At 35.9% G+C, this 15,512-nt stretch overlaps 1 protein-coding gene across 3 annotated transcripts in view; it reads left to right on the top strand.

The window, feature by feature from the left end:
- The window catches only part of PRKD1 (protein kinase D1), a 317,471-nt gene that overhangs the window by 269,624 nt on the left and 32,335 nt on the right, over positions 1-15,512 (top strand). For all 3 annotated transcript variants that reach the window (XM_028114819.2, XM_028114820.2, XM_088025056.1), the window contains 3 exons: positions 647-699; positions 2,742-2,814; positions 5,134-5,240. In XM_028114819.2, the coding sequence (XP_027970620.1) occupies positions 647-699; positions 2,742-2,814; positions 5,134-5,240 (233 nt within the window). The remainder of the gene's footprint in view (positions 1-646; positions 700-2,741; positions 2,815-5,133; positions 5,241-15,512) is intronic.

Consider the following 15,512-nt stretch of genomic DNA (forward strand, 5'->3'; position numbering starts at 1 on the left):
TAGAATGAGACAGATTTTACCAAAATGCAACTGTGATCAGGTGTTGAGGATGAATTTTAAAAAGATATTTTAGAGGAATATCTATGTAAAAATGTGTAATTTTAAATTTCAAAATGGCTCTTAATAATGAAGCCTATGAGGGGGGAACCTGTTTTTTGTATTGCAGTAAGTTATCTGGTGATTGGTCACAACTTTTCTATTGATGTGTAAAGCAATGTACATATATAAATAGGTTATATATGTTTATTTTGGTGCTAAGCATTTTACGTGAGGTCTCTATTTTAAAGCCTAAAACAACCCTGACAGGTGGATGTTAATGATTTGCCTGTGTTACAGGTGAGGAAATCGGGCCCTAGAGAGATTAAGTTGTCTCAACTTTACCAGAGTGGTAAAGCGGCAGCCAGCATTAACCCAAGGCTTCAGGACTCCAGACTCTAAAGTGACAAAATATTATTTTTCAAAGCCAAGTACAGAGTAAATCTGTAATTGTAAAAGGAAAGAAATATTCTAATGAACATTTTCCTAGAAACATTTAATTGCTGTGATTTAAAACAGCCCTGCAGCTTGATTAGTAAAGCCTATAATCTGCTTGCTTTGATGTTGCTTCTCTTACTTCTTTTGTGTATTTTTTAACATGTATTTCCAGGAGATATTTCTGTGAGTATTTCAGTATCAAATTGCCAGATTCAAGAAAATGTGGTGAGTGTGTACCTACTAATATAAAACCACATTACTAATGTGGTAATGTGATTCTTTATTGGAAAATAAGAGTATCCTAAAGTACATATTTATTTATCTAACATTTTAATTTTTCAGTATTTTCTAGAAAGTAAAATAAGGTCTATTGGGATATTTTTCTTCCATAAGATTTTAGAAACATTATATTATGTGGATTTTTTAAAGTGATTTTTCTATATCCTGTAGTGTGGAGAGCTAAATACTATTATTCATCTCAGATAAACAATTATAATGCAGTGACTGATTTTTCTCACATTTGCCCACCTTGGTATTGGAATTTTAATGGTCAATATAACACAATACCAAACAAAATAAATTCTTTGAGTTGCACAAGCAGCCCTTAAATTCTCATTCCTTGATTGCTACCTAGCAGTGCTGTCTCATGACAAGGAGTTGTGAACGCTTTTAGAGTCACGTATGCTTATCAAGACCTCAGAAAACTGCATAAATCATTAGATTTTATGGGTCCATATTCTAACGCCCTAGTTGGCTATGCCACATAACTCCATCCTTTCAACTCAGTTTTTGAAAATCATTGACATGAGATAATTTATTATATTTTGTCATGACAGGCAGCCAACATGTAATAAAGCCTTTCCTACCCCGTCCTGTGACTCAGACCTTTTGCTCTGTTTTCCCTGCTATACCTATGACTGAAAGCAAAATGTTTACAGCCTTACTTACACTGATGTGAGTTCAATTTTTAAAGAATAAAATCCATGAAACTCTGTTCATCACTAGTTATAGCTTTGCATCCTTTGCTAAATTGGCATAAAGTAAACTGAAAACCAAAGCTGAATTGAAGAGAATTAGGAAAACTTCATAGTGAAGGTTAGTTGTAGTCTTATGCTGTTAATCTTGAAATATATTTCTAAACACTTGCACGTTCCTCTTGCTCTTGCTCAGCCAGAGAAGACTTTGGGAAATAAAGGTAATCTATAAGCCTCTTGGAAAATTCTAGATACCTGTCAGGTCATTCCACCCTGTTCAGCCACTGTTATCCACTGAAAATTTGGGGTGGGCCATTGAGCCATATGAAAAAGTTGGAGAAGCTGGGACTCAAAATACTGGAACAGTATTAATTTGTTTTCTTGTCTCCAGACAACCTTGAACTCAACCCATGGCTACTCTGAAGGGAGAACAGAATAGAGACAACTGGTAGTTGTTTTATAGGGAGGAGCACAAAGGAAAAGATAAGAGTGGGTAGGAGATGAAGAGGGTAGGATTTGATGTACAAGGACTCGCTTTCTGAAAGGACAAAGACTAAGTGGAGGACAGGCAGAAAATTCAGTATGATATAATAGGAATACATAAAGTGGAAAGTGGTGTTTGTGTTTTCATGAGTGTAATCATCAAATCAGAGACTGTAAGACATAGATTAAAACATAATGCTTTCTTTAGCAATTATTATTTCAAAGAGAAAAGACTAGACATTTGGATCTTGTGACCTCCAAAAGTAGTAAAAAATAGCTTCCTCACAGATGAGAGTTTCACAATGGATTGTCATCCTTTTGTGGTGTCTCCAACTCACAGTGATTCAGCCCCTTCAGTTTAGATTCATCTGGGTTGGATGGTTGATAGAGAAGCATCCTCACCATCCTAGCCATAAAGAGTGAAGTGACATGTGATTGGGACCCATGATTATTTAACCTGAAATTTCTAAATAACCATCCCCACAAGCAAATCTCTTTTTGAATACTTAAAGTAGCGTAGTATAGTTATAAGTCTTATTTCTCTCTGTTAAAACATATATGACTGAACATTATGAAACCTCTGCTGCTTAAGAACCAACCAGTTTGCAAAAATATTACACTATTAAATTAATTGAAGAGTGTGCTTTGAATTCTGTAGTGATGCTGCACATTTCATCTAGCATTTACAATCTTATCATTTACGTTAAAATATCTAATAATATTAGTAATGTATATAATAGACATATAATTTATCAGGACTAATGTTTTGTTCTACTTCATGTTTGTTTTTCATTGGACTTGCACCTGTAGGACATCAGCACAGTATATCAGATTTTTCCTGATGAAGTACTGGGTTCTGGGCAATTTGGAATTGTTTATGGAGGTAGGTTAGCTCACTAGTATTTTTATTAACTTGGAATTTTAGCTACGTGTATTTAGAACAGTAATATCTCCAAGAAAAATATAAAAGACAAGACCTATGTGTACACATATTTGTATATATATCTCTCTGTGTTTTACCTTTTCAGCAATTTCTCTTGAGATAGTCACTATCTAGAGAACTGGATATTTCTGTCTTGTAAGAGAAGTTTTTCTTTTGATTAACTCTTGACAGAATCTATACACAATGCTGGTTAAATACTGGTTTATTTAGACAAAATATTGAGAAGGACGGAAGTTATAATTCATAAATTAGTTCCATTTCTTTTTAGCATATTTGATCAGAACTCTACAAGAAATCTATTCACATAACTAGACAAATAATCTTTTAATTCTAAAATCTGTGACAATGTATTTCATAAAGGTTGTCGTTTTTTAAAGTTTTGAAATGAAATACTAGGTTTTTACCCTTTTCCTTATTGTCAAGCTATTTGGTGAACTTATTATTTTAAACTCTGCTGTTTTAGATTCTAGCCAGTTCAATTATAGTTTTCAAGTCTTTAAGAAACATTTAATATTTATGCTTTACCTCCCCTATAAACTGACACCACAACTTTCAGTTCTTGGATATAATCAGTTAAAAAAAATTATCTTTTCTGTGAGGTGGGAGGGCTCTGAAATAATCACAATGTCTCACTCATTATTGTTTATGATAGTATAATATGTGCTTTTTTAGTTAAAAACTGATTAAGTTATATTCTGTTCTAAAAAGTGATTTGGGCCGCACCTGGCTGGCCCAGTCAGTAGAGCATGCAACTCTTGATCTTGGGGTTGTGAGTCTGAGACCCACACTGGGTGTAGCGTTTACTTTAAAAAAATAAAAAAATAAAAAGTAATTTTGATTCTTATAAAATGCTCAAATGCTATTTTTTTATGGGAAACCCACAATGAGTCAGCAGACATTGTGCTTTTTGTTAATGCATAGCAGTGTAACAGTGCTGCACAGAGTATTACTCTACAGTGTAATCATTGCTTGCAAAAAAAAAAAGTCATGCAATATAAAACATAGTAAATATAACTGCACATCCTGTAGGGTTGAGAAATGAGGGCAGAGGGACCAGCAGGTGCCAGATAATTTGTAATACCCAACACTGAAGGAGCAGGCCCAGGAAGAGGACTCCACAAGGAAACTGAAAAGTTTAGACCGGTCTCATAGGGGATGAAGCAGATGAGAACCACTATCAGAAGAGAGGTCAAGTACTCTATATCATGACAGAGGAGTGGAAACAAAAGAAGGTCTGACCCTGAAGAGAGTAGAGAGTGGAATGACTAAGTAGAATAGAGATGGCAGTGCGTCCAAGAGTAAGTGATGTTAGGGAAGTAGAGAATGGGAAAACAGGACAATCTGGGAAAGAAGGAAGGAGGTGTCAGAAAGAAGTCAGCAAGAGTCTAGAAGGAGTCAGAAGGAAGAGTGAGAGTAGAGTGTTGGGGGAAAGAACGCTGGATTTACAACAAATGGTATCATGGAATTTCAGGTTTGTTTGTATGTGAAAAAAAATGTGTAATTAGGTCATTTTCATACTTATTTAACACTACTCTATTCTATACCTACTACAGTATAGTAGTGTAGAAGTTAAGAGCTCGAGGGTGCCCTATAGATTCCCTAAAAGGTTTGTTGGGAGGCTTAAATGGGATGTAATGTATGTAAAAGGCCTGTCTTGTGATGACAATGACAGTGATGATGATGAAGGTTTTCTGAGTTTGTATAGTTCTCTGGGCAGTATGTGTACCTTAGGTATCTTATTTCACCTAATGCTCAGAACAGCCCTACCATTGAAGATGAGGAACCTAAAACTCAGAAAGCCTAAAGTGATTTGCTCAGGGTACCAAAGCTAGTAAGTGAGAGCCAAGACTTTTTATTCTTTCCCTTATGACATGCATTAGTTTATCAGGACTTTAAAATTATACTTTCTTAAGGAGAGCATTTTGCTGGTGGTATAAGATTGTTTATATTAAGTAGCTCAATATCGTGTTTCTAAATCATATATTTTTATGCAACAATATCAGGCTGTTGATATGTATAGCCTTTAAGGTCCCACTTTTGTTTTCTAAATTGTGGCTAATTTTATGGTACATATTTGATTTAGAATAAGGGAGCTAAGAAATGAAATCTTGATGGATGTAAGTCAATGCTCATTAGAAATGTTGTGTTCAATGAAACATTTTTGTAATTCCCAAAATTGTCCTTGTAAATTCTGGTGTTCTTTAATATAGATGATATTTAATAACATTATGCTAATATCTTCCTCTTTTTATTTTAAAGGAAAACATCGTAAAACAGGAAGAGATGTAGCTATTAAAATCATTGACAAATTAAGATTTCCAACCAAACAAGAAAGCCAGCTTCGTAATGAGGTTGCAATTCTTCAGGTACATCTTTGTTTTTCATTTGGAGTCTCTAAGATTGTCCCCCAACTTCCGCAGAACAAAGAAAAGGTCTCCAGATATCTGTGGCATAGTTTTTTTGGAACGCTTTAAAATAACTGGAAAGGCAGCTTGAGCATCCGACTATTGCCTAGGTAGTATCTTTCCTAAGTCTGGGCAGTAGTTGTTCTCTTTTATGTACTTAATTCTGGGTTTTAATATATTATTAATGCTCATTAAATGGGTAATGTTTCAGCGTTTGCTCGCGGTGGACATGCTGAGACCATTTTGTTTTACATCGTAAATGACCTTGCCTTCATAAACATTCCTCCTTTATGCTGTGATAATTATATGAATTGAGTATGGAACTGTCAGCATATTAGGTACATGAGTAATGTATGCCCGAGAATCGGATCGTCTTGGTATTATTAATGTCCTTTTTGTCTCTCACTGTAAGCCTTTCCCTTAATAGTGAGCATGTTACTTAACTCCTTTCATTAACAGTAATCCCTTTTTCAAGCCAGAATATGTTAGTCAAAGATATTATGCGGTACATATAATTTTTGTAACCATTAAAACTTTTTCCACAGGCTAAAAGGAAATTGAGCAACTGTTTGCTAAATGTGGTCACCTAGCTATTCAGTCTAGACAATCAGGCCATTGATAAATGCCCATTTTTTTATATAACCACCATAATTCTGTACTTGTTGTGCAAGCTGTTCATAATTTCTAATTCATAGCTTTATTGAATAATTTTCATTTGAACATGGCTAACAGAACAGATTGCCTTTCTTCATTTATTGTTTCATTGAGCTGCCATTTATTGAGTTTCATACAATAAAAAGTTGAAAAAGATGCAATTTCTGCCCTAAAGGAGCTCATGTGCACAGACAACCAAAAATAATGCCTGCTATACATAGAAAAATAACATAGACTTTTCTGGGACTCAGAATTTCTAAAGATGGTGTTTTTGTGCTTTTGGACAACTGTGTAACACAGAGAACTACCACAGTGTTCTGTGTTTTCCTGGGGAAGATGATAACCAGGCTCTGAAGATGCCAGTTTCATAGATTCATAGCTTAGTGCTTGCTAATCAGTTACCAAAAAAAGATTTTTTAGAAAATTCTTAACTTGGCGACATGGAGCTGTTAATGACGTCTGAAAACTTAGTAAATGACATCATACCAAACCTGGCCCCTGCTCTCCCAGTCTCCACTCCCAAGTGGTGTCCTGAAGGCTGATCCTTTGCAACATGCCAACCTCCAGACTGGCATATGTACAGAGACATTTATCCTTGCTTGCCAGACATGAGAGAGAGAAACTTCCTGGTTAGCATGGCTCTGTCATTTTACATGTTATTGCAGTGGCAGAGTGTGATCGGATAGATGTAGAAGGTCTAACTCTCTGTGTCTAGGCCCTGTAATTGGCTCTCCCCCGCCTGTCAGTAAGTATCAGCTGCTGACTCTATAGTGAGGTAGAAAAATAAAATACACCTGAGCATAAACTGCCTCCCGTCTCCTCTTCTAAAAGAGTAGGTGCAGTCAACAACTCAGATACAATAAACAGACACTTGGCAAAATTTTCATTATGGTTTTCAAAAAAAAAAAGTTTGTTTAGGTTGAAAGTCAAATTCTGCCCCTTGAGCATGTGAAGAGGTTGAACAGTTCTCATATTATGGCCTGGAATCTCAAAAATCCTCATTGCTAATCCCTCATCCCCACTGTCCCTAATCATTCACTTTATTCATCAAACTCCTATTGATTGAGTACATAGCATGAGCTAAGCACCGTCCTAGGTCCAGTGAATACAGAGGGGACAAGATGCACAGATCCTTGTTGTGGGTCTTTTTTTTTTTTTTTTTCTTAAGGTGATTTTATTACAGCATGGGGACAGGTCCCATGGACAGAAAGAGCTGCCTGTTGTCGTGGGTCTTAATTTGAATCACTCAGCTATACCTTCAGTCAGATGTTTGCAACTTATTTATGTGTCGAATTTTCAATCACATAACATGTACCATGAGTCTTCTTAAGCCTTGGCTTAATTATATGCACTTGCGGGATTCAGAAGTTCATACTTTTATCATAAAGTTGCCAATTGTTTCAAAATTTCAAAAATAGGGGACTCATCCTATCTCCCAACTGAAACAAATGAAAGAAAATGTTTTAACCCTTTAACCATTGTCTGATTTATCAGCCTCTCCGGAAAGATTGTAATTCAGTATTCAAAGACAGTGAAGTTCAAGCTCACCTCCTTTGAGTCTTTGCTCAAATATCATCAACTGTATAAGTACCATTCTTACCTTATTGAAAACTACAATTCATTCAGACCCCCTCCCATCCCTACCCCTGTGCCCCTCTTACTCTGATCTGTTTTTTTCTTCCATAGCCCTTATCACCTTCTGTTCTATTATAGAATTTCATTTATTGTATTTGTTGTGTGTTTCTCTCCCCAGCCCCTTCACTAGAGTATACACATCAGGGGGGTAGATATCATTCTTTTGTTTACTGATATGTCCCGAGCCCCAAAAATTGTTCCTGGTACATATCAGGTGTTTAGCAAATATTTGTTGATGGAATATTTGTTGAATTAAAATTGTACAGAAACACCATCCTGTCACATAAAATGTCCTACATAGTATCTAACCAGGTAGCAGAAGTCTAGACTGCATTTGCTGTTAATGGTTAATTGGCTGGTTAGTTAAGAAGGATTAACTATGGTTAATGGGGTTAGCTCTTTGAAAGCCCTCATTGCCTCATTTTGTATTTATCAAAAGTAAGAATTTATCTTTTTGGACCTGAAAAGACAAAGTGGTAATGGGGATAGAGAGTGGGGCTTAGAATTCTGACTCACTAACTGGTATGTTCAGAAAAAGTACCATGAATGAAGTCAACTGGATGGTGAGCAAGGTTTTCTTCTACTACTCTTAAGGAACAGAATTCCGTCCCTCTGGACATAAAAGTGATTCCTAGAAGCATTTGGCATTCTCTGCCTTGTGGTCCCCTACTTACGAAAGCTGGAGTCCTAGTTTATGGTTGTACCTGGAGTCTTACAAGTTTTGCCCTATTCCCTTCCTCCTGATTGTCCAGAAGGGGCCATGTGGGCTGAAATGACTGATGGCAGAAATCCCTCCTCCTGCAGCTCTTCTAGTCCTCTGGTCAAATTCTGATGTGTTTCTGTTGTTTGTAGAAAAGTACCTTTGCTTATAGAAGACTTCAGAGTTGTGTAAATATGGACTATATGAAATAGTAGAATTCTTTCATTGTCCATTTTCTCCTTGCTGTATAACCTAGGTCAGGGCTTTCCAAAATCTGATTCAGTCATTAGGAAACTAAGCTCTTTAGATATTTTTGAATAGTTGACAAATTAAGGCAAGTGTGAATCTTATGGCATAGTCATCCCTTATATCATTTAGAATAGCCTATTTTCGTTAGATGTAAATACTTCGTTATTATTTTTCTGTTTCAGTAGAATGTTAATGTACATGTTAAATGTTTCATAAAATCCCCAAGGGATCTGCTTATATTATTATGTTAAAAGTTGTATCTTGATTTAAAAAAAGACATAGCAAATTTAAAACTTTTTTTTTCTATTCATGTCAGCAAAATAAGAATAAGAAGATTGTTGTTTTATGATTAGGAATATCACAGAAAACTGACCTTTTACAAGGAGATGGCAACTATCTCTTGCAAAACTTAGAAACTTAAAATTTAAAGTAAATGGTATTGGTATATTTAATATACTGTACTAACATGGACTTGTTCAGTCAGAATTACAACACTAGCACTTCTGTTTATGATACAATGTGTGAAAGCATTTTGGAATTTTAAAAAGGACCGAATATAGAATACATAATATAAAAAATACATAAGAATTTTATAAGCCATAAATTAAATGTATCCCTTTGCACTCCAGAATTACCTCGATTATTCTGGTTTCTCTGTTGTGAGGCACTCCTCTTCCCATTCAAGTCTCTCTTCCCTTAAAAACCAAAAGGCAGCAACAACCAAATGTGGTCTTGATATGTCCAGGCTGCCTTGCATAGGTGCATTCAGTTCTCCCTTCTGTGTGGCCACTCTTTAGATTTAGATCTCTCCTCTTCTTTCCATTCTTGTTCACACATTCCTTTGTCTTTGGTTTCCACACCTTTCTTAAAGAAAATGCAAGGTCCTTTTGCCATCGCCTTGTTTTCTCCTTCTGCCCATCTGTCACCCTTTGGCTCTTTTTCAGTCTTTATCCAGCTTAACTAATCTCAGTCCTTATGCGGCATTGATCATTTGTTCCCCTGCATTTACAAGATCCTCTCTCTCCTTCCCTGCTAGCTTCTCCAAACTTCTACCTGAACTTCTCCTTTCTTTCACCTAACTGGCCTATGCTAATGTGGGACTCATTCCCGGAGTGAGGTCATCCACTTTAAGAGCAGCCTCTGTCATCCCTTTCCAGGTCATCCCGTAATCTATCTTTGAGTTCTGATCTTCCAGAGGCACTTGAGTCTCATATTTTTGACCTTTGGACATCTCCACTTTGCTGGGCCAGTCTCACCCCAAACCAACCAGCCTAAAACCTAACACTTAATTGTAAGATCTTTCCCTGCAAGATACTCTCTCCCTAACTTTGTTTTGCTTTCATTCTTCCAGTTTCTAAGGCAAGAACCCTTTTCCTCAATTAATAAAAATATTAAGTCAATCAACAGTACCTACGAAGTACTTCCTTCCTTTATACAAAGCAATATAGTGAGCCTCTGGGCCATATAAAAATGAATGAAAGCTTTTAAGATATTTATCATCTATCTGGGCAGTCAGGTACAAGTAACTACAAGTCAGGATAGCTGTGGAAGCACAGTGAAAGAAATCATGGATTATGACTGAGGCCAGGATGTTGGAATCAGTTCCAAGAGAAATATGGCATTGGTGAAGTCTTGAAAGATTCATGGGTTTTGATAACCAAAGAAATGTTGGAAAGGGTTATTAGGCTGAGGGGCCACCTTAGTAAAATAAATATTGTATGAAAATTGAATAGAAAAATTTAGATCATTTTAGAAGATTAGCTTTCAGACATTTTTCCTCATGTATCCTCAAAAAGAATTTTAAAAAACGTTGTACCTTGTACCTGGTTGTATATTTTTAAGATGACAGCCAGAACTATTTTATCAGACATTTAAAGAGTTTTAGTTTTGCACTATATTAAGAATATTGATATTTAAAAATAAAGCTATTATATCACTTCTTTACAGGTATGCATTAGAATCTAATTGTCATAGTCAATTGATATACTTTACCAACCATTTAAAAAAATACATGAATGGACTCTTCTTTGACAATATAATTCACAATATTGCTTGTTTTCTTTGACTATATTATACTTTTCTCACGAAATTGTATTCCAATGTAATGTGTTTTTATAATTGAAAATCTTTTGTTGGTCCCCTTTCATAATTATTTACAGTAAAAATAAGTATATATTTTAAATTTCTTGATTACAACACTTTAATAAGTGTTTCAAAGCATTCTTTTGGGTTCAGTTACCATTACAATTATTAGTAAAAACTTAATTCCCTAAAATTTTACCTATACTTGTTAAACATAAAAAATAAAATGCTACTGAAAATACACTATTTATTGAGATTGATTTTTTAATTTAGTTCATAAATTGGCATGTGAATATTACTTGTTGTTTGAATTAGACAGAATTCAGCAACCATTTTCTTTCTTTTTTTTTAAACTATAGGAGCCAAGTTATAAGCCCAAACAAAAACAGTGATTTATCTTCAGAAATTCATTTCAGTCCTTTCTCCATTAATAAATCCATTAAATCTCTAATTTTGATGAAAGCATGAATTAGAAACTAAGTTACAGATGAATTGATTTCCAAGTTAGAGTCATTCACTTCAGACTGGCACAGTATTTCAAATTTTCTCTCTGCTTTTCTCTCAGGGGATTTTTCTCCCTACCCCCGGCAAGGTGCTCTAGTAATATTTGGAGTAAGTGAGAAGCATCCATGGAAGGAAAAAAAATGATTATGAAAGGAAACATGTGGATGGAGAATTTGAGAACTACACAGATATTTTCAGATCTATATTAGAAGTTATTTGTGGACTGGTCTGATTCGTTCATTCATTCCTCATATATTTTTGAGTGCCCACCATGTTCCAGGCTACAGTAAAGATACAGATATAAACAAAACAGATTTTCCTAAAACTCTGCTCTGCTCACATATCTCTTAAAAATCTTTCTGTTCCCCAAGAGTATGCCTACTTGGTTAGGAGACCGCTGTGGTGGGACATAGTGTGCAGGAAGACAGGAAATGGCTTTCATGTGAGTTCATGGAGAACCTTAGATAATGTGCCAAGTTGATCAGATTTTATTACGCTTGGGTGATTGTAAATTATTGAAATGTTTTGAAAAAAATGTTATGATCAAATTAGCATTTGGAGATGGCATATTATAGAGAAAAATGTCTAAAGGCAAGAAAACCTCATTGGAGGCTATTTGCTATTTTCAGCTAGTAGTGACAAAGTGCCCCTGGTTCCTCTTCTTTCTTGCTATGCAATTGTCTTGGCTTCATCCTTAACATTTCCATTGGCACTAGTCTACACCAGACTGGGTTTTTTTGTTTTTTTGTTTTTAAGATTTTATTTACTTATTTGTCAGAGAGGGAGAGAGAGTGAGCACAAGCAGGAGGAGTGGCAGGCAGAGGGGGAAGCAGGCTCCTGGCTGAGCAGGGAGCCCAATGCAGGACTCGATCCCAGGATCCTGGGATCATGACCTGAGCCGAAGACAGACGCTTAACGAACTGAGCCACTCAGGCATCCCTAAACCAGACTTTTAAATTCATGCCTTGATTGCTGCAATGGGTGATATTCTGATAGTTTGGTTCCCCACTCCCCCAGCCTGAATCTGTCATCATCTTGCTGACCCTGCCTTTTCCCCTGGTCCATCCTGAAGACCACAATCAGATGAGTCTTTAGTGGGTTTCCATCCTGTCCCTCCCTGGCTTAGTAGTTTTCTTATTTCATCAAATCTGTTTTTAGCATTGTAGGTGATCATGCTGGACCTTATCACTCCTATTCACCTTAGTCCTTCATTTCTCTTCAAGTTACTGTTCTCATCATACTCTTAACCTCTGGCCATTGCTCAGCTTTTAATTCCAAGCCTGGAGGCCCACCTTGGTTTCCTTGGTTTATTCACGTTTGATTGATCTTCGAGATGTATCAATCCTCTCTGACCGCTCGTGCTCTTTTCCATATCTCCTGTTTACTTATGGTTTCTAGTCTTCATACAAAGCAGTAATACTTATCAAATACTTCTTATGTCATAATTATACTATAAACAAATTTGAAGGTCTCAGCAACGCCTTGTTTTCCGTTTCCGCAATGCCTAGCACAGTAGTAAAGACATTACAAGTAATAGGTTAACGTTTGACAAAATTGTCTTAAATCACATACTGTATTAAATTTTAAGGGCCTTTGTTATAAAACCTTTTGCATGAATTATTAAATTTTAGGCTCGAATTAGAAAGTTATTGTATTTGAGGAGGAGGAAGAGTTTGTAGAATAGCTGTTAATTGTTCCAGATGTACAGGCTGTCTCAAAAGCTGAATCCTGTGGGGAAAATTGGGCTTTAGGTACAAAAGAAGTCAGAGAACATGTCAGAGCGATACCTTTAAAGACAGTGGAACCTCGAGATCAAGAAGGGATTTGGTAACCTAGAACTACACTGTGGTGATACATGGGTTTAGAAATAGAATGAGCTCTAGGAGAAGTCCTGCCAGTCAGGAAAATAAGGAATCATCAAGGCAACTTGTCAAGGTGGATGTCATCCCTGGCAGCATTCAGAAAACCAGACAATATTCTGAGATGGGTTGTGAGATCACAGTGAAGAGGCCTAAGTGTCATGGAGCCTGAGGCATACCAGTTAGAATAGGCAGGACCCCAGTCCTAAATGGACTTGAGTCCACAGAAAAAATTAAAGCAATGTGTAATATAGCGTTTAAAGAACATGAGTTCTGGAATCAGGTGCCTGGATTCAAAGCTCAGACTTATTTAAGAGTTCTTAGGAGCTTGGATAAGTTACTTACACTGTCCGAGCCTCAGTTTCCTTCTCTGGAAAACCTCGTAGAGATGTTGTGAGACTCGGATGTGATAATTTTGTGAAACTCTTAGCAGTTCCTGGCAGGTAGTAAAGGTTCCATACTTACTAAGGTGTTACTAGCATTGCCACCACTAGGTTGTAAAGTCTAGCTTCTAGAAAGCGGGTCCAATAACTTGATGTTGAATTCCCTAAATAGAGAACCTCAAAACACATTGTTTCATCATAACAAAGAACGTGGTTGACTCAAAGCCTAGACTCAGGCTAAAACGTACCTTAACATATGCCTGGCCCCTGATAGGCCTTAGTAAATATTTATTGAACAAATAATGTCGCCACACTGAAGAAACCAGGAGAATACAGAATTGCAGAGCATGCCAATAAGATAATAAAGCATTCCTTATCATTTGTCTAAAACCATGGCAATTTGTCTTCATTGAGCAAGATGACATATATATCTTATAAGTAAATGGCTTTGTTCTCTTACTCTAGAAGGATGATCAGGAGGTGGAGAAGAGGTGATCATGATAGAAAACCAGAGAATAATACTGCTAAGTGTGGGTGGGAAAATGAAAAGTTTTGCCAACTGGTGATTTTTTAAAAAAAATCATGAAGGAGTCAATTTTTCTTTCTCTAGAGAAAAGTATGCAAAATTTGACTTGGTTCTTTTAGCGTGTAGGGAGAGGTTTGTTTATGCTTCTGTTGTTTCATCTAATCGGTTTATTATATTTCCTCAAATATTTCTTTGTATTCTATTGCATGAAGAATTTTCATGAAATTGTTTCTTTAGATAAGACATGTTTTGCAGCTCTGAGGTAATCTTGTTATCTTCTGCATGTTCCAAAAAATGAAGCCCATTGATTAGGTATATACATATCTAAAATAGAGCAAGAAAGGAAATAAAAATCTATTATAAGAAAAAGAAAAGGAACTTAGAAATTTTTCCAAATAGATATTCTGTTCAGTAAGAAGTTAGTCATAGTGAAAACTTAGTGTCAAAAAGCCAGATTCCTTGCAAGTCAAAACTGTTCCCTTTTTGGGGGGGTGGAGGGTAAATCTTTTTAAACTTTGATTTCCTTATGAGTTGGAATTCATGTGACTTTGTACTTGGTTTGCAAGAATGTTTTGGAGAACTAAATTAAATAATATATTTAAATCAGTGTTTCCCAGCATATTTTTGGAAGAACACTAGTCTTTTGAGTTTCTTCATGGAAGGGGATGGGGTCAAGATTCCCTCATTGAGACAGTTTAGAAAATGCTGTGTATGATATCCAGGTCATCCACGTCTTGGAAGTGAATACAGTCTTTTCACTTACTAAAGCCCCATAATTAAGAACTCGCTTAATTTTGAGAATATGCCAGTTAAACACGTTTTGCCACAGAAAGCTTACACAAATGTGAAATATCACCATTTGACCTTTTTGCACATAACGTTCTGTCTTCTATTCCTGTCCAGTAGACCCTATATCCTCGCTCCACTTCCCATTATCTGATATATAAGACATCAGAAGGATTATGTATCTGTATAGATCATTTAACACTATAATAGAGTGTTATGCTTTCTGGAGTGCTGGCATCTAAATATAGAAGCCGGGCTACAGTGATATGATTTGTTAAAAATTACACTTTAAATCTAGCACCAAGACTAGATTGGATTTATGCATTCATGTTTCTAGCCAGATAGATTAACAGGAAATAAAAAAGTGTTCCAGATGTGTCTCCATTGCTTTGCATTTGATAGCAAATTGAAAAAAAATCCAGATATTTGAACCATTTTTCAGCTTTTATATACAATAAACATATCTTGATTGACAAATTCCAGTTTTTCTGTTTTAACAACCATACTTTAATTCTTGCCTTTCCCCTAAACACAAACAGTAATAGCATGGAAGAAGGGGGAGGTCATATTTTATGGGTGAAATGTTACTAACACTGATTTTTTTTTTAAGGTATTGATCAGTCATTAATTTTCTGTCCTTGAAGTCTTTGTTATTGGCTCTCATATATCAACACCTTTTTACATAGTCAACTTAAAATTCTGGCCTTAGTTAGGGGTCAAGGGGTAGGTACTGGAGTATGTACAAGATCCTTTCTGTTGAGGGTCTGTCCTGAGTTCTCCTGATAGAAACCACTCCCCCTTTACCCAAAAATTACAGTATCAAATTCAACCATATATAAGCATTAATTCCAATGA

The sequence above is a fragment of the Eumetopias jubatus genome, unplaced genomic scaffold, assembly GCF_037043125.1.
Source record: "Eumetopias jubatus isolate StellerSeaLion01/CBP00866 unplaced genomic scaffold, mEumJub1_p1.0 scaffold_7, whole genome shotgun sequence".
NCBI classification, from domain to species: domain Eukaryota; kingdom Metazoa; phylum Chordata; class Mammalia; order Carnivora; family Otariidae; genus Eumetopias; species Eumetopias jubatus.